The sequence below is a fragment of the Oncorhynchus clarkii genome, chromosome 10, assembly GCF_045791955.1.
Source record: "Oncorhynchus clarkii lewisi isolate Uvic-CL-2024 chromosome 10, UVic_Ocla_1.0, whole genome shotgun sequence".
NCBI lineage: Eukaryota > Metazoa > Chordata > Actinopteri > Salmoniformes > Salmonidae > Oncorhynchus > Oncorhynchus clarkii.
The window spans coordinates 24967132-24986490 of NC_092156.1; the positions used below are offsets into that span (position 1 = coordinate 24967132).

The 19359-nt window shown below is 43.7% G+C and overlaps 1 protein-coding gene across 3 annotated transcripts in view; it reads left to right on the top strand.

The window, feature by feature from the left end:
- LOC139418158 (zinc finger and BTB domain-containing protein 16-A-like) overlaps nucleotides 1-19359 on the top strand; it is a 164253-nt gene that overhangs the window by 131062 nt on the left and 13832 nt on the right. For 2 of the 3 annotated variants that reach the window (XM_071167399.1, XM_071167400.1), the window contains exon 5: nucleotides 17909-18079. In XM_071167399.1, coding sequence (XP_071023500.1) covers nucleotides 17909-18079 — 171 coding nt within the window. Of the gene's footprint in view, nucleotides 1-17908; nucleotides 18080-18166; nucleotides 18294-19359 lie in introns of those variants that run through there. The other variant, XM_071167401.1, reaches the window with a different exon arrangement.

Sequence of the window (19359 nt, forward strand, 5' to 3'; positions counted from 1 at the left end):
CACGTGTGGCTTTGTGTGTGTGAGAGAGCGAGCAACTGGTCTTGTGGCCGCCAAGAGCCAACCAAAATCAATTTCCTTTCTAATCGAATTAAAAGGTTGGACAGATTGAGGTGGACTGCTGTATTAGCTCTTCAAAAGCGCTCCCCCCTCCAACTCCCCCCTCCCCCAGGGCCCTCTTCCCCGATTCTGCAGCTTGAGTGACACTCAGTTCGTCTAAAAATAATTTTTGAGCGTTGTGCCGTTTGGTGTTTGGCTTCAAGGTCAGGGCCAGACCACCCTCCAAATCAACATGTTTCAGAGATCATTAGCAAAATGGCCCCCAACCTAATTGAGACGGTCAACCTTCTGTCAACCATTAGGAGAGACAGGGCAGTGGCTCGAACCAGTGCAGTTGTCTGTCTGTCTGTCTGTGTGTCTGTGCGTCTGTGCGTGCTTTAACTGCAATCTTGAGGCAGCTAGCAAACGAAACAAAATGGATCCTCGTATTTCACATTTTATTCAGTTGTTTACACCGTAAAAAACAGGACAGTGTAGCACTATAATGTCAAGGGCTCCCAATTTCTGGAGTTATGTAGGCGCAGCCTTCACTTGGGCTCAACAGTTGATCTCGAAACGGCATTCATTTCCTGGGCCGCGAGGTTGGAAATGTACATCGACCTTAACCTGAAATGCCAACAAAAGGGATACTTGTACTGTAACACCCTCAGACTTCTGCTCTGCCCCCCATTTCCTCGAACAGCCCCACAAAGGCCTACATTAAGCTGGGGAGAAGCATGCAAGACCCATTATACCAAAAACCTTTATATTTAGAAGTCATTTGGCCATGCTTCTGCCATTGCATTCAGATTTGATTACCTTTACGTTTTTTTAATTTGCAGCAATCTCCCTCCCACACCAACTCAACACCCCCCCCCCCCCCCCACACACACACACACACACCAACTCAACACCACCCTAACCCCCCCCCCCCCACACACACACATACACACACACACACACACACACACACACACACACACACCAACTCAACACCACCCTAACCCCCTCCCGTCCAAAACCCCTGTTTTTCTAGCCGTGCAGCTTTAGGCCTCTTTTCGTTAGTTTCCCCCGCGTCTCAGAAAACAAAACAAACTCCGTTCCTGTCAGATGGGACTAGAGGTTGAAGGGGGAGGACTGGGGGGGGGCCGTTGAAAGGCGCTGAAAGCCTTTTGTCCACTGGGAAAGACCATGTCGGCAGAGAGAGAGAGAGAGAGGGGAGGGAGGGAGGGAGGGAGGGATAAAGTAAGGGGGGGCCTAGCTCCGGTCATTTGGCCACAGCAAAAGACCAAAAGTGTAAAGATCAGGGATGTAAGAGGTCAAGCCTAAGAGCCTATGACCTATGACTCATTCAGAGCCCTGGACACATTATCTGTCCACTGTCCAGATGGCCACTGGGAATAAATCATGGCAAGAAGCAGAGTGAATTCCAATGCAGAGAGGGGGGTTGCTCTGTTCCGCTCCCAGCCAGATTATCAACCAGTCAGACCAAGGGAAAAAGGCAATGGAATAGGGAAAAGAAGCAATAGGAATGTTTTTTTCTGCACTTTAAGCGTGTTAATGACTACAGCACAGCCAGCCACAGTAATGCCCAACAGAGACCAACAGAGGGGGAGGGGGATTTTAGTCCCCCAACCCATAATTTGTATGGATTACAGCTAAATCTCTCACTGTGCGGTGATGGGGTAGTGGAGAAGAGTGAACCACTGATTGGTTGTGAAGCTACTGGCCTATGTACAAATTCACTACAGGCGCTGAAAGTGGAGGATAGTTGGAGTAGTAGAACTGTGGTGACCCACCTGTTTTGAGCCCCACCTGTTTAGCTATGAAAAAAATAAGATTCTTATTTGGCATAAATACGTGTCACAAATCAGTTTGCAAACAATGTCAAAAATAATAAAACCGCATACAAACATGGGACAGACAATTGAGTATTTTAAAACACCGGACCTACAAATGACTTGTCTGTGCAAATGTATTTTCACTGTGGCAGTTTGTCATCCAAGTGAACAGCGTCATTTATTTGAATCTTTACAATGTTTTTCACAGTAATGGATTTAATTGAATAGCACTTTTGCATTTGATCCTGATGGGAAAACACAAACACACTATTTGGACAGTGGAGTGGGATTATGTGAATGAAGAGTAATACTGTAGGATGTTCCCAATACCAAACAACATGACTAGAAATACAAAGGATTTTTTAACTGAATGCATAATCACCTCATAGTTCTGAATTACATTTGACATTAATGTATGTAACCTAAATTATATAAGCTACTACAAAGTAGTGTAGTTACTTAAAATATAAGTGCAATTGTCCCCAAAAAAAGTCTACATTTTTTTGCCACAAAATTAATTTATACATTGATTACATTATTAGCTGTCCCCCTTAATGATAGATAGACACTTTTGGGGCGGCAGGTAGCCTAGTGGTTGGAGCGTTGGGCCACTAACCGAAAGGTTGTTGGGTTGAATCCCCAAGCTGACGAGGTAAAAATCAGTCATTCTTCCCCTGAACAAGGCAGTTCCCACTGTTCCCTGGTAGGCCATCATTGTAAATAAGAATTTGTTCTTAACTGATTTGCCTAGTTAAATAAAGGTTCAACATTTTTTTATATATAAAAGTTTTTACAACCACAAGTTTTGACCAATCAGTCACAGGGACCCCTATTGGCCGCTCACCTGAACAACGCCCTATATTGTAAATGCCCATTGCTTGTGGCCAATGAGGAGACTGTGAGCATCGACACCCTTGGCAACCATTGGCCCAGTTGCCATGGCCAGCTAGGCGAGCTCTGTGGAAGACAGCTGTACTGCATGAGCTGTTCCCTCTCATTTGTACTCCATTTATCTCACATCTCTCTCACCCCCGTCCCTCTCTCCTTTACTGATTTTATTGTCCCCATGGGGAAATGTTGTGACAGTGTCATGTACACGTTTAAAGTGGCTTTTAAATACAAAACAAATTGACAATGCAACTTTCATAACAGTTTACATACCAATAAAAAGAGACTAACCTGCTGGCCTTACTGGGTCAATAGGAACATTAGTCTGAGATATTTAGGAGGGATATCACACCTGGCACAAATGATTGTCCCTCCCCGGACTCCCTCGCTGGCCAGCGGGCTCTATCTCTCCCGTAGTTAGCCCCATCCCTTCTCCACTGTGCCCAATCAGCTGTGGCAAAGCAAATGGCATCTCTCTCTCACTTCCTCTTTTCCATTCAAAGCGGACGCACAGATGCACACACAGATGGACACAAATGCACAGTAAACACAAGCTGTTTGGTCACATGCAAAGGAAAAACATACAAACACATGCGCTCCCATTCCTATGGAAGTACATAGACACACGCTACACTTATGTGAATATCAGTGAGTATGATAAACTGGTCAACCCACATATGAGTGGCAGCCTGTTGATCTAGTTCCGTCCCTGTGTGACGTAATGTCTGTATTGCTGTCAACCCTACATTAGGATTTAGTACTCTACATGTCTATTTCTTAGGAATAATACATCATGGGCTTGTTTATTTGTATATAGAAAACAAGACTATGATAGACATGGGTGAATTTCTCTCAGAACCTAAACAGAAGGACAACAAAGCAAACAAGAAGAGTGATGACGTGGGGTATGGTGACAGAGGCGGCCACGGCGGAAATAGACAAAATAAACCAAATGATTTACAATCTGAGCCTTGGCCACTGTAAACTTGAATGCGTTCCAGACATCTTCCAGACAGTTTCCCCTCCTTGGTATGAATCTGCCGTATCTCATTCCCCAGCACTAATTCCAATTTAATTGCCAGTGGCCCGAAGCCTCCTCAATAGGAGTAACAAATGGTTTGATTTTGTAGACTTCATCAGACTGCATTTTAAATGCGACACAGTAACCCGGCGCGAATGCCAATGAAGCCGCCGAGTAGCTCTCTGTTTACTAATTATCCTTTTTCTTACTTCAAGCCACACTGCGCAAGTTGTCTGATTTAAATCGGATTTGTGGGATTGGGAAAGGGGGGGGGGCACGGTCCTCTGCTTTGTAAACGATCCGCAGGACCAAGGCAAGGGCCGTCTGTGCACTGTAAATTATATTCTCTTAAAGGCGCATGTCCCCCACAACCCAACTCTTTCTCTGATACACGGCCTGCTGATGTCGAAAATTCTCGACATATGCCGTTTATGATCTTTAAGAGCTTTATCAGTCAGCATTTATGGTCTTTAAGAGCTCTGTCAGTCAGCACAGGGCAGATGTATCAAAGGCCCGCAATCTAAACTTGACAGTTGACACCCCCTGCATATAGGGAAGGTGGTATGGCCCAGAACAGACCATTATGTAATATAAATAGATGCCAGACAAAACCCTGTCTGTCAACAACAAACAAAAGCAGTCAAAGTCTGAATATTGGGGAAAGTTCTTGAATGATTAATATATGACCTGTACCTTACACTAGATAAGGTTTTGATATGTTTATCTCACAAGGAAGACCAGTGAGAGTGATGAACCTTCCCGGGATATAGATGTTTCCCCTGTCAACTAAATGGACAGTTGAGCTACCATATGGTTTCCTGACATTATTTCTGGGTAATTAATTTGGCATCTAGTCTGGCATCTGGTGACATTAATCTAACTGGTGAACGGTTCATCTCACGTTGCCTGCTTCATGACACACCGACGTGTGAATTATCACTCACTGTTACTGGCATGGATGGCACCACACAGCACATTGACAATTGTGCTTTGTATGCAGACATGGTAGTTTCTCTGGGTGTGTTGGTTACACTGTCTAGTCTTTTTGAGCTGGAGAGAATGAAGGTTCTATTCGCTGACAGGTTCCTTTTAAGCAGTGGTGTAAAGTACTTAAGTAAAAATACTTTAAAGTTCTACTTAAGTCATTTTTTGTGGTATCTGTACTTTACTATTTATATTTTTGACAACATTTACTTTTACTTCACTTCATTCACACTTCACACTTCAAAATAATGTACTTTTTCAAAATAATGTACATTTTCCCTGCTACCCAAAAGTACTCATTACATTTTGACAGGAACACAAGTGCTTCATTTGGAAATGAATGTCTGAGTGTTGGTGTGCCTCTGGCTATCCATAAATATATACAAATTGCGCCGTCTGGTTTGCATAATATAAAGAATTTGAAATTATTCATACTTTTACATTTGATACTTAAGTATATTTTAGCAATTCCATTTACTTTTGATACTTCAGTATATTTAAAACCAAATACTTTTTGACTTATACTCAAGTAGTATTTTACTAGGTAACTTTCACTTTTTTATATTTTATTTTTTATTGGGTAACTTTTATTTTCTATTAAATGTATCTTTACTTTTACTCAAGTATGACATTTTAGTACTTTTTCCACCACTGCTTTTAAGACAGGGATTTTTTTTTGGGGGGGGGGGGATGGCTTTAGACTGTAAAATCCCCAGGAAATCAGCTCAATGATTTTAATTTAGGAAATATGTTCCAAAGTATTCCCACTCATAAATAGAGGCATATGTGATTGTGTCCCAATGTAATCACGGTTTGAAGTGATTGTTTGTTCAATTATGTTCCGGCCCCCGGACCATCCCCTCAAAAAAACTGTGGTACTGTATTCGACACGCGACTGAATAGAGTACCACCGTATGAGTCATAATACCCATAAAAACTAGCGGCAAAAAAAGGAAATGGTTCCAATAGTTTTTCCACCGTTCAATTTTCCCATAGGGGATTTTAGAAACACATAAAGGCTGTGTTTCATGTAGGTTTACCCTGGCGTGATGTTAACCATATCCATCTTGCTAGGACAAAGTTACTTTTATCAATATATTCACCTGTATTTACCCCCCCCCCCCCCCCCCCCTAATTATCTGCTAATGTGGCTATCATAAAGAACTACAAATGCCATGATGATCTGGACAAGACTTCCGAATCGAGGCAAAGATAAGAATCTCTGGATTAACTATCTAATGTTAGCTAAATTTAGTCATTAATAAATTGGCAACATTCCTGTAATTGACAATTCTGTGAACTCTTCTGTGCAAGTTTTAAATTGATACAATACCTGTTAGCATAGGTGTCAGCTAGAGATGATGTGCAGGAACTTGCAGTGATTTATAGCATTGCATGATGTGTACTTTTTCGAATCTGAGAGTAAATAGAGCCGAATCTACATGAAATAGACCTTATTTTAAGTGTTTCTAAAAATCCCTATGGGAAAAATGAATGGTGGAAAAACAATTGGAACTGTTTGACCACTAGGTTTTATGGGTATTATGACACCTCCAATTTGGGGCATATGTAGTTGGGGACCCCTGCTTTAAGGTCTCATGTATTATTTGATCAACATCGTGTTCGATTGCGTTTTAGAGAAACCATATCGCATTATTGTAAATACAGCAAGCCTATCATTTGATTGGATGTCTGTTTTTCACAGATCATTATATTCCGGCAATGGATATTTATTCATTGCATGTAGATCTAATTATCTCTCTCTCTCTCTCTCTCGCTCTCTCATCCTCACCCTCTCTCCCGTTCGATCAATAAACAATTCACTGAGGCTATTTTCTTTGCGTTTCTTGTCAAAGCCAGTGAGGCGTTTTGAATGAATTAGCCTGTGCAGCTCTTTTTCTTTCTCTTTCTCTTTCTCTGTGTCTCTCTCTCTCTCTCTCTGTGTTTCTGTTTCTCCTTTCCTCTCTATATATTTTCCTCTCTCTCTCTCCCTCTTATCTTCTCTGTATTCCGTTCCAGACCTGTGGTCGAGGCCTGGTGCCACTGATATGCCAGGCCACTCTCAGGGATTAGATCGCTCTGCCCTTTTCCTCCATATGTGTGTGTGTGCTAGTATTAAAATAGTTATTAGCAATTTGCATCAATTAGCTCACCATGTTCCTCCATTGTTCAGAATCTCTGTGTGTCACCAACCTCTCTATGACATGTTGTGTTGCTGCATGTTTCCAGTGCCGCCATACCGCCTTGTTTGGCCTCAGACAGAGAGACTGCTGGGAGCTAGACAGTAGACACAGTTTACTTCACAGCATCCCTCTGGTCACTGGTTCCTCTCGACCCACCTCACCTACTGAGTCCGCACAGCCCCACAGTCCAAATATGACTATGATCTGTGTAGGTGACTGAGGTGAGATGGAGGGTACATCCCAGATGAAACACTTTCCTACATAGTGTACTACGTTTGACCAGAGCTCTATAGACAAGAGGGACGGAGGTGATTTTTATCATGCCCTCTCCTTCAGCTTTGCTTGTCTCAGACATAAGACCCCTCAATGGTTGGTTTTCACCATGCGTCAGGTTACCGTGGAAATGAAGAGGTCATGGAGGCTTTCGATGCTGTGCTTCCCCTCAGTAGAGGAAATGGGTATCTTTGTTAAACTGCTGTGGAGATTCTACTCTTGATTTTTAAACTCTTCAATGTGTTGAATAGGAGGGGAAATATATTGGTATCTACATTGCATTCAGAAAGTCTTCACACCCCTTGACTTATTCCACATTTTGTTGTGTTACAGCTTGAATTCAAAATGGGTTAAATTGATAATTTTTTCTCACCCATCTACACACAATACTCTTTAATGACAAAGTGAAAACATGTTTTTAGAGATGTTTGCAAATGTATTGAAAATTAAATACAGAAATATTTAATTTACCTAAGTATTCACACCCCCTTGCTATTACGCTCCGGTGCATCCTATTTCCTTTGATCATCCTTGAGATGTTTCCACAACTTGATTGGAGACCACCTGTGGCAAGGGCTGTTGCAGGGACTGTATTACCGCCACACCGGCGGTCACGAATCATAAAGGCAGTCAAATTCCACATGACCGTTTAGTCACAGTAATTAGGCTTCTCCAAGCTCTGCTGCTGCTGCTGGTCATTAGTAGCCTACCAAACTTGCTAACTTCCTGGTACTTGGCACTCTATTGTCCCTCTAATCACTCAAACATCAATGCAAATGTTTTTGAAAATCGAATCAAACACTTCATGAGAGCCCATGAGCTCATGTTGTGCAACATTTCTAGGCTATGCAATTCCGTGAGAAAACAGAGTGATGGCCGCTAATTAAAAGGATCCCATCAGCTTTCTATAGGCTAGGCCTACTATATTTATTTCTTAACTTTTCTAATATTAAGCACATTGCTTATATTTACAAAAGGAGTATAACCTACCTACTTGGCTGGCATGAATATAAATCATCAGGAAAAGTGTCCTCCATTCGTTATTTAAATACATATGTATTTTTCCCACTGCCCCGTTTCAATACAGATGCATGATAATGATTCTAAATCAAAACAAATGTCACACATGTAAAGACAAGATGAAATCAAGAACATTCTGATGGGTGACAATATTAGCCTATCACTTGTGAATTATACATTCAAATCAAATAAAATGTATTTGTCACATACACATGGTTAGCAGAGTGTAGCGAAATGCTTGTGCTTCTAGTTCCGACAATGCAGTAGTAACCAACGAGTAATCTAACCTAACAATTACAAAACTACTACCTTATACACACACAAGTGTAAAGGGATAAAGAATATGTACATAAAGATATATGAATGAGTGATGGTACAGAACGGCATAGGCAAGATGCAGTAGATGGTATCGAGTAAAGTATATACAAATGAGATGAGTAATGTAGGGTATGTAAACATTATATTAAGTAGCATTGTTTAAAGTGGCTAGTGATATATTTGATAGTGGCTAGTGATATACCACCCTCTCCACTACTGTCCCATCGATGTGGATAGGGGGGTGCTCCCTCTGCTGTTTCCTGAAGTCCACAATCATCTCCTTTGTTTTGTTGACGTTGAGTGTGAGATTATTTTCCTCACACCACACTCCGAGGGCCCTCACCTCCTCCCTGTAGGCCGTCTCGTCGTTGTTGGTAATCAAGCCTACCACTGTAGTGTCTTCCACAAACTTGATGATTGATTTGGAGGCGTGCATGGCCACGCAGTCATGGGTGAACAGGGAGTACAGGAGAGTGCTCAGAACGCACCCTTGTGGGGCCCCAGTGTTGAGGATCAGCGGGGTGGAGATGTTGTTACCTACCCTCACCACCTGGGGGCGGCCCGTCAGGAAGTCCAGTACCCAGTTGCACAGGGCGGGGTCGAGACCCAGGGTCTCGAGCTTGATGACGAGTTTGGAGGGTACTATGGTGTTAAATGCTGAGCTGTAGTCGATGAACAGCATTCTCACATAGGTATTCCTCTTGTCCAGATGGGTTAGGGCAGTGTGGTTGAGATTGCATCGTCTGTGGACCTATTTGGGCGGTAAGCAAATTGGAGTGGGTCAGGGTGTCAGGTAGGGTGGAGGTGATATGGTCCTTGACTAGTCTCTCAAAGCACTTCATGATGACGGAAGTGAGTGCTACGGGGCGGTAGTCGTTTAGCTCAGTTACCTTAGCTTTCTTGGGAACAGGGACAATGGTGGCCCTCTTGAAGCATGTGGGAACAGCAGACTGGGATAAGGATTGATTGAATATGTCCGTAAACACACCAGCCAGCTGGTCTGCGCATGCTCTGAGGACGCGGCTGGGGATGCCGTCTGGGCCTGCAGCCTTGCTGCATTAACACGTTTAAATGTTTTCCTCACGGCAGCAGTGAAGGAGAGTCCGCAGGTTTTGGTTGCAGGCCGTGTCAGTGGCACTGTATTGTCCTCAAAGCGGGCAAAAAAGTTATTTAGTCTGCCTGGGAGCAGGACATCCTGGTCCGTGACGGGGCTGGTTTTCTTTTTGTAATCCGTGATTGACTGTAGACCCTGCCACATACCTCTTGTGTCTGAGCCGTTGAATTGTTTGATTGCCTTGCGGAGGGAATAGCTACACTGTTTGTATTCGGTCATGTTTCCGGTCACCTTTCCCTGGTTAAAAGCAGTGGTTTGCGCTTTCAGTTTCACGCGAATGTTACCATCAATCCACGGTTTCTGGTTTGGGAATGGGGGGGATATATATGGCTGTGATTATAATCAAAGAGAATTCCCTTGGTATATCATGCGGACGACATTTGATTGTGAGGAATTCTAAGTCCGGTGAACAGAAGGACTTAAGTTCCTGTATGTTGTTGTGGTCACACCACGTCTCGTTAATCATAAGGCATACACCCCCGCCCCTCTTCTTACCAGAAAGATGTTTATTTCTGTTGACGCGATGCGTGAAGAAACCAGCTGGCTGCACCGATTCCGTTAGCGTCTCTCGAGTGAGCCATGTTTCCGTTAAGCGAAGAACGTTACAGTCTCTGATGTCCCTCTGGAGTGCTACCCTTGCTCGGATTTCATCAACCTTGTTGTCAAGAGACTGGACATTGGCGAGTAGTATGCTAGAGAGTGGTGTGCGATGTGCCCGTCTCCAGAGCCTAACCAGAAGACCGCTTCGTTTCCCTCTTTTACGACGTCTTTGTTTTGGGTCGCAGGCTGGGATCCATTCCGTTGTCCTGGGTGGAAGGCAGAACACAGGATCCGCTTCGGGAAAGTCATATTCCTGGTCGTACTGGTGGTGAGTTGACGTTGCTCTTATATTCAGTAGTTCTTCCCGACTGTATGTAATGAAACCTAAGATTACATGGGGTACCAATGTAAGAAATAACACGTAAAAAAAAAAATGAAATGCATAGATTCCTAGCAACGCGAAGCGAGGCAGCCATCTCTGTCGGCGCCAGAAGAACATGTGCATCACTTGTGAATGATGCCCAGCATAAGAAACAATGCCTTTTTCTGCGACTTTTTCTAATCATAGCATACCTTATGTAGCCCATAGGCCTAAATGTTTTTAAGAAGGTTTGTATTACAACTAAAGTGGCCAAATAACTTCTTAAAATTAAGCACATTAATCCGCTTTACAAGGGGTGAAAAGTCGAACTGGTATATATAAGCAGTGTGTGAGTTTGGGGAAGATAATTTTCACCATAAAAATGCACCTTTATAATAAAAACATTTCATGCGTAAATGCATTTGCGGTCACTTTTGATAATGGTGTTTTCCGCTAATGGAACATTCGCGCTTATAGCCTACTACCATGTGCACATTGCTGCGCTTATAATGTGAAGGAATAGCCTTATACTTTAGCAACATTTTAAGCTAAACTTCCTGATCTGTTACGTCAGCCACATTGCATAAAAAATATGTTTTGATGCTAGTGGTTTTATTAATTTGTGGTCTATCGCATCCCACAACTGTCCCAGACTATTTATTTCTCGCACAGAATAAAATAGGTTGACTTTTGTACTATGGGGGATAGTAGATTGACATAGGCTAGTGCTTTTGCTGTTTGCTAAGCTTACTCATCTTGTTGGCTGACGAAAAGGAAATGTGTACAGTTCTTCCAATGTCTTCAATATGCACCTTAGAATTGGATAAGGACACGCGCAGTTGCGTCCCCGATGTGTCTGTCTTCACTTGTAGCCTGTGAGAACCCGATCACGTTATGGAGAGCCATGTGAATGAGCGATGCTTCAGATTGTGCAGCACACTCAGGGAGAAGGGCACAACGCAGCACTTCGGGCTGCAAAAGGCATGGATTTTTTGGGTGCATTACGGCCACAAAGGGGATTCGAGGCATTATCAAGTGCTAGTGGAATTGTGAATTAGAAAATATTGGAGCAAAGCAGAGCTCAAAACAGAGCCTTTCAAGCAACTTTTTACAAATCAGGAATAGAATCTCATCATGCATCCTTACAATGTATTAAAAATCTAAACATATAGCCCAACGTTTGTAGAACTAAAGTTACATTAAAAACTCTAAATTAAGCATATAGGAATACCTATTTCTGAGTTAACCGCTCAACACAGAATAGCCGCATGTTCACACTCCCTATTCACACTATAAAATAATATAAAATAATGTCACGGAATTATAAGCAAATCTTGTCTGCTAAATGAACTAGTGTAGCCCACAACCATATGCCATAGCCTCATCATGACATAACATAAGGACAACTCAGAGGATGCTATTCTTTTCTTCTGAAATAGACTACATTTTCTACATATCATGCTTCTTTAGACATGTCTTTAATAAATAATGGATTTATTGTGAAGGTGTAGGCTATATTTCATGGATTTATTATACTTTTTTGGAAGCCAGGAGATGCTAAATGTGTTTGTTAATTAATGGTAATTTACCGTGAGACCGACAGTTATTTGCTTGACAATCACTGGCTGACAAAATGTTGTGTCCGCCACAGCCCTACCTGTGGCCACATGATTTAGGAAGAAACACACCTGTCTATGTAAGGTCCCACAGTTTACAGTGCATGTCAGAGCAGAAACCATACCATTAAGTCCAATCTGTAGATCTCTGAGATTGTGCAGCATATAGCTGAGGAAGGGTATTAAACAATTTCTAGAATGTTGAACGTTTCTAAGAGCACACTGGTTTCTATAATTGGGAAATGGAACAAATATAGAACTACCCAGACTGCCTAGAGATGGCCGTCCAACCAAACTGAGCAACCGGGCAAGAAGACCTTGGTCAGGAAGATGACCAAGAACCCAATGACCACTTTTACAGAACTACAGAGTTCCTTAACTGAGATGGGAGAACCTACCAACCTACCAGAAATCAATTTAGAATTCAGGCTTTAACACAATGTAGAATAAGTCAATGGGTATGAATACTTTCCCTCCACACTGCAGCCCAGGGTCTGCTGTGGTCTGGGTCTTGGCAGTCCTCTGGCAGCATTGTCCCCCTCAGCAAGTCCCTGCCGGCACCCATTGTCGCCCCTGCCCAGTGCGGGCTGTCAAGAGCCCCCATTACGCCTCCTCTCTGTGTGCACACACCCTTGCCCCCTCGCGCTACCCCACCCCCACCTTTCCCGCCACAGCTGCCCCCTCTGACCTCTCACTCTCCCCCATGCTGTCAGACCCAACCTCTCTCACAAAACACACTCTTCTTGTCCAGCCTGCCCATACCACACTACCCACTTCGTGTACTTATTTACCCCATTAATTCCTCATTCATCAAAGGGAATGATTAATGTGACACATTTTTTACCAGCCACACCCATTGCTGTTGTTGTGCGTCTTCATTTTTATACCCATATTGTTTAACCAAAAGCAAAGTGTTAGTCAAGAGGCAGACATTTTGTTGTTCTCCATGCAGGAGCCATCTAAATGCTGGAACATGTTGATGAGTGAGACCAGGGCGTAAAAGACAGGGATGTGGATCCTTAATTAACCCCGATCTAATGGTGATTTAATGCCTATATTCAGGTTCCTAGAGCTCTCTGCTTCATTAACCCTGTGGTGTTTAGTACCCTAACACGCCCATGGACAGGACAGCAGTTCTCATCCATTTAGGTGTGGCACCAACAGGAAACACAAGGACTGCCTCACCATTGTAGAGACATAGACTTTCTGTGAGTTCAGCTTATTCTTTTTTTATTGATTTCATCTGAAGGCAGGGACACTTGACAATCAGCAGAGGACCTTAAGTCCACAGCACGTCATACATACACTTGGCTGGTTACATTTTAGTACGTCCTCACGCACTAGGCACCAGGGGGAGCAACCTGAGTGATGAAATGACGTCTGACAATCCCCATAGCACCAGGCCATTAGAAGTGGTAATGGTGACGGCAGCTGTGGTGTTATTGTGATTATTCAAACTTGGTGTAATATAATGGTCACACTGATGGTTTTTGACTAGATAAGTGTGTACCCAGGTTTGTGCAGCCTCATTTAATATGCAGTGAAACGCGTCAGCGAAAGACCCTCATCATATTAGGCTCATATCTCCCTCTTTGTTTGGGTTAAATGAAACAGAAAGGTTGACATAAATGCAACCTTGTGTGTGTGCTCTCATGCTCTTGCTATCTCTATCCCTTTCTCTCTCCCTCTCTCCCCAGACACACGCACGCACACACACACACACACCCAGTCATCCACTCATACACACAGTTAGTCACTGTTATATATACACACACATCATCATACGATGCATTGTTCAGTCCCTACACAAACACTGTATATTTTCATCCACACAAAATAACCCCCCCCCACCCCCACCCCCCCCCCCCCCCCCCCCCCCCCACCCCCCCCCCCCCCCCAGCAGGGCTTTGTGGCTGTACTGAAAAATCTATTCACATACGATTCCCATAATTTAACTGTGAATGATACAGTGGCTCATTTGAAAAGCAACCGGTGAAGAGAACCCAGCTAGCAGACAGACGGTTGAGTTGGAAGACAGAGCAGCGGGAGGGAGACCTGCTGCCATCATCCTTGCGGAGCTGAATGAGGAGAAAGAAGCTAATTGACTTCAGTCCTCGCTCACACCTACTGTATGACTCATGTGTTGTCATGTTCAGCCAGCTAGACAGCCAGCTAGACACACCGTAGTAAAATTGCTAATAGCAATACTGTAATTTTATTGCAAAGCAACAAATAAGAAAAATGTTCTCTCTGAAGGTGGTGTTGGTAGAGTTCATAGAATGCATGGGGATTAAACACAAGGGCAATTTCTACTTCACTTCCTCTCCTCAAACAGAAGAAAGGCCATTGCAGACAGAGAGCGTCTAGCCCCATGCCCCACCACCACTACCAGCATGCACACCTGTAGCTTTTCTCTCCTCTGTTTGTACCTCTCACAAACGTGTCACCGGCTCTCTGGGAGTTTGCCTATCCATTAAGGGCCCCGTCCGGCTTCGCTTAAATAACTGCTGCCGCCACTCCAGGGCCATTAAGTAACCACCGCCGCCCGCCCAGCATCCAGACGAGAGCAGAGCCCCCCCGTTCCTCTCTTCCTCCTCCACCACCACCTCTTTTCAGGTGTCACTTTGGGCCGACTCAATTTTACACTGTAATAGACCACCCGGGTCAGCTACTTTTTTCCTCTGCTTCCACCTTCCTTTTTTATCACTGCACCTCCCTTCATCTGTCAGCCCTTCAGCTTGCCGCCCCCCCAAGACTGGACCGGCCGCATCACTTTGGAGCACTTCATTCCAGTTAACGCTAATCAGCGCTACAGCACTTTCCCAACACACAGGAGGACCAGGAGAAAGACACTGTCTGTTCACCTCTGTGTGTCCCCCTCTTTCGCTTGCTCTCTCTATCTCTCTATGTAATGTCTCTGTGTCCTCCTATGTCTTTCTTCCAAGCAGAAAAGAGTATCTGGTATTATTTAATTGTCATGGGTTCAAATACTGTATTGAATTGCAAAGCGCTCAAAACATGACATACAGACTCTGAAAGCTTGTATGTTTTGAAAAGGAAAGAGCTTTTTTATTACTTTGACTAGTGCAGCATATACTGAGGTTCATATTGATTAATTGTACTCTTCTCTTAACAAAGAGCCAACAACCCTTATATTTTCTCTCACCCCAAGATTGCAGCTGACATCTTGTTTGCACAACAGCATGGTAAACACGGTTCTTCTCAGAAAGACAGCTGAACTATTATGTCCATTTGTGTGAATGTATATATTGCAGGATGTATACTATTGTGGTGCTGGAGGGTGCAGGCAAAGAACTGAATACATGTTACTGTATCACACTAGTGTGTGTGTGTTGTGTGTGTGTGTGTGTGTGTGTGTGTGTGTGCGTGTGAAGGTATATCAGAGGTTAAAGGGCAATCTGTCTGCAAGAGCAGTGCCATTAGAATTAATGCACGCACACTTACACACACTCATACATGCTGCACACGGTCATGTATGCACATACACTCTCTCCTACACAGCCCTCCTGTGTGCCATTCACTTAACAGCATTAAACAGGTCTGGGTTTTACGACCATATTAGTGTTATTATTGTGTGGGGGGAATGCAATTACTAGTAGTTGTACATTGAAATGGGAGAAGTGGGTTCAGACCTGGGTTCAAGTAGTATTCCAAAATTGTAAAATACTTTGAGCGTTTGCTTAAACCTGCTAGGTTGGGTGGTTGTACTTTTGGGACTTTTTATAGGTCCCATTGCAACAGGCAAGCTCAATCGAGCACAGCTAAAGTATTTGAAATTATTTTGAATAGTAGTTAAACCCAGATCTGGTGGGGTTAAATTAGTGTTTCCTTCTACCATGTCCAGACCTCACCTCATCCCAGACCCAGGTCAAAGGCCCGCCATGATCTTACATTCCTGCAGTTTTCCTCTCCCCCTTTCTCCCTCCCTCTCTCTTTCTCAAATTTTGTCACTCTCTCACTATCTCCCACCTCTCTCATTCCCTCAATTGCCCTGTTTCTGTTTGCCTCCAAAACCACTCAAACCATTTTCATTTCTCAACTGGACATTAATTGTTTGTGTGATAGCCCTGAGGTAGCGGGCAGGCTCTGACCACTGTGCTGTCTCCAGAGCACCCTGTGTTGTTACATTAGAGCGAGAAAGGAGAGGAAGGCCTGTCAGTCAAGCCACCTTAAGTGCCTCAAGTCCTGGAGGGATTCCAGTGAAAATCGGCCCCAATCAATGGCCCCCTTTTCATTGATAAAAGAAGAGGGAGAAGAAGATGTTGTGGGGGAGAAAAAAATCAAAAGAAAGAGGTCTAGAGAAAGAGGTCTAGAGAAAGAGGTCTAGAGAAAGAGGTCTAGAGAAAGAGGTCTAGAGAAAGAGGGCTAGAGAAAGAGGTCTAGAAAAAGGTCTAGAGAAAGAGGGCTAGAGAAAGAGGGCTAGAGAAAGAGGTCTAGAAAAAGGGCTAGAGAAAGAGGGCTAGAGGAAGAGGGCTAGAGAAAGAGGTATAGAAAAAGGTCTAGAGAAAGAGGGCTAGAGAAAGAGGGCTAGAGAAAGCCAGAAGGGAGTCTTGTCAGTATTTATTTGCACAGAAGCACCGTTACAGCCTCACTGTCAGAAGATTTAAGGACAGGCCCCGTTTTGTCTCATCTTGTTGTTGTTGTTTTTTACCTTTCTCTCCCTCTACCCCTTAGCTCTCTTCACTGCCCACATGGTTGCTTGAATTTTCCTCTGACTACCTTTTCCTCATCTCTCTCTCTCGCTCTCTCGCTCTCCCTCCCTTTTCGCCCTCTCCCTTTCATTCTCTCCTGGGTGTGGATGGGAGACAGTGATTGATCCAGGGGGAGGGCTGTCTCTGGGCCTCCCTCTGGTGCGTTTATGAACATGAGTCCGCTGCTCCTCATAGATTTTTAAATTAGTGGCAGCTTTGCCCCAAAGATGCGTTATTGACTGATGAAATAGAAGCTGAGCTCTAAACACTCCCTCTTTCCCCAGAGTTTTCCCCAGTCTGGTAATTGAAAAGTGTGTGTGTGCGTGCGTGCGTGTGCGCGCTGTATTCCTGTGTGTGACTGTATCTCTGCTGAAGAAAAATGAACACTACTTGTTGGGCTCGAGACTCAATTGAAATATAAAGCACATCTTTATACCTTTTCATGTGCTTAAAAAATGTGTTTAGAAAACCTATCCTCAGTGGCCTTTTTGAAGGCCTTAGCCATATTAAAGTGTCCTCTACCAAGCATGAGATACAGGGCCATTGCACATCCCATTGTGTTGACGGTTCCCTGTATGCTAAAACAGTCCTTAGCCTGCCTGTTATACTGCTCACATCGTTTGTCATTGCTCTCAACTTGGTGCTGACCTCTTGTGGTAAGGAATCACAGTTGCAATGTTCAAGCCTGTGTGCTTTTCCCAGTGGTGTTTTACAATGATCGATACCTTGTTTGGTTTAGGATACTTATTTCTTTATAAAATATCTAACAGATCTCAAGAAATATATATCATTGTACAATGTTGAATATCGATAGAACGGAAATGAAATGGTCTTTATTCAGGAGTAGGACCAAGAATGATGTGTCATTTCACCACAGGACTGTCAACATGTTATGTTTTGTCAGATTTTTTCTCGACACTATCTCCTACTCAATTGAAGATGCAAACCAGACTAAATGAGAAAAGAAAACTCACCTTGTCCTCCCTCCCTCTCTCCATTAGGCTCGGACATGGCCATCTTCTGCCTGCTGTGTGGGAAGCGCTTCCAGGCGCAGCCGGCACTGCAGCAGCACATGGAGGTCCACGCCGGTGTGCGCAGCTACATCTGCAGCGAGTGCAACCGCACCTTCCCCAGCCATACGGCACTCAAACGTCACCTTCGCTCGCACACAGGTCAGTGGCAGTGGCAACGCATACTGTCTAGTAGCACCTACAAAGTATGTGGACACCCCTTCAAATGAGTGTATTCTGCTATTTCAGCCACACCCATTGCTGACAGGTGTATAAAATCGAGCAAACAGCCATGCAATCGCCATAGACAAACATTGTCAGTAGAATGGCCTTACTGAAGACCTCAGTGACTTTCAACATAGCACCTTCATAGGATCCCACCTTTCCAACGTTTGCTAGAGCTGCCCCGGTCAACTGTAAGTGCTGTTATTGTGAAGTGGAAACGTCTAGGAGCAACAACGACTCAGCCGCGAAGTGGAAAGACTTCCCAGAAGAGTGGAGACTGATATAGCAGCAAAGGGGGGGGCCAACTACATATTAATGTCCATTAATTTTGAATGAGATGTTTGACAAGCAGGTGTCCACATTATTTTGGTTATGTAGTGTGTGTCAACTCCCCCTCTATCCTAGTGCACTAGGACACACTTCTTTAGGCTACTCATGTTCTCTCACACTAACCAGTCAACTCAAACTCCTCTGACTACTCTACTAACAAATGACATTGTCACAACGTTGCAGATCGATTGTGAGAAGGTTGGTCATCACATTAGACAATTTGTGAGGTAATAATTTCACTTATGCTGTGGCAACATACTTTTGCAATGATGTGGCAACAAGTGAAAGCTACACATAGACCTGCTGAAGACTGACAGGGAAAAGGTTGTCAACACAGTCTCCTTAGGTCAGCAGCTGTAAACGAATCCATATTTCTTATGATGGTGTGATGGATTGTTCCATTGACAGACATGGGTGACAGTATATTGGACAAGTGGTGATGTCTCAGTAGTCTAGCATCAGTTTAGACTCTAGAGCCCTGCAGGGCAACAACACGTGTCTCACCACATTATGCTCATGGCTTTGGCTTCTGAACATGGTTGCCTATTATCTAACTCACTACAATGGTTCTTCCTAGAAGGAATTGTGTAATCCTGACTCAAAAATATTTATTTTTATTTAACCTTTTATTTAACTGGGCAAGTCAATTAAGAACAAATTATTATTTATAATAACGGCCTACCGGGAACAGTGGGTTAACTAAAAAACAGATTTTTACCTGGTCAGCTTGGGGATTCCATCCAGCAACCTTTCGGTTACTGGCCTAACACTCTAATCACTAGGCTACCTGCTGCCCTAGTCCACTATTTGCATGGCTGGCTGAATAAACAGAGAGATCTGGTCATTTGCTGAATAAATTCATGCCATGATCAAACGGAGCTGGTACT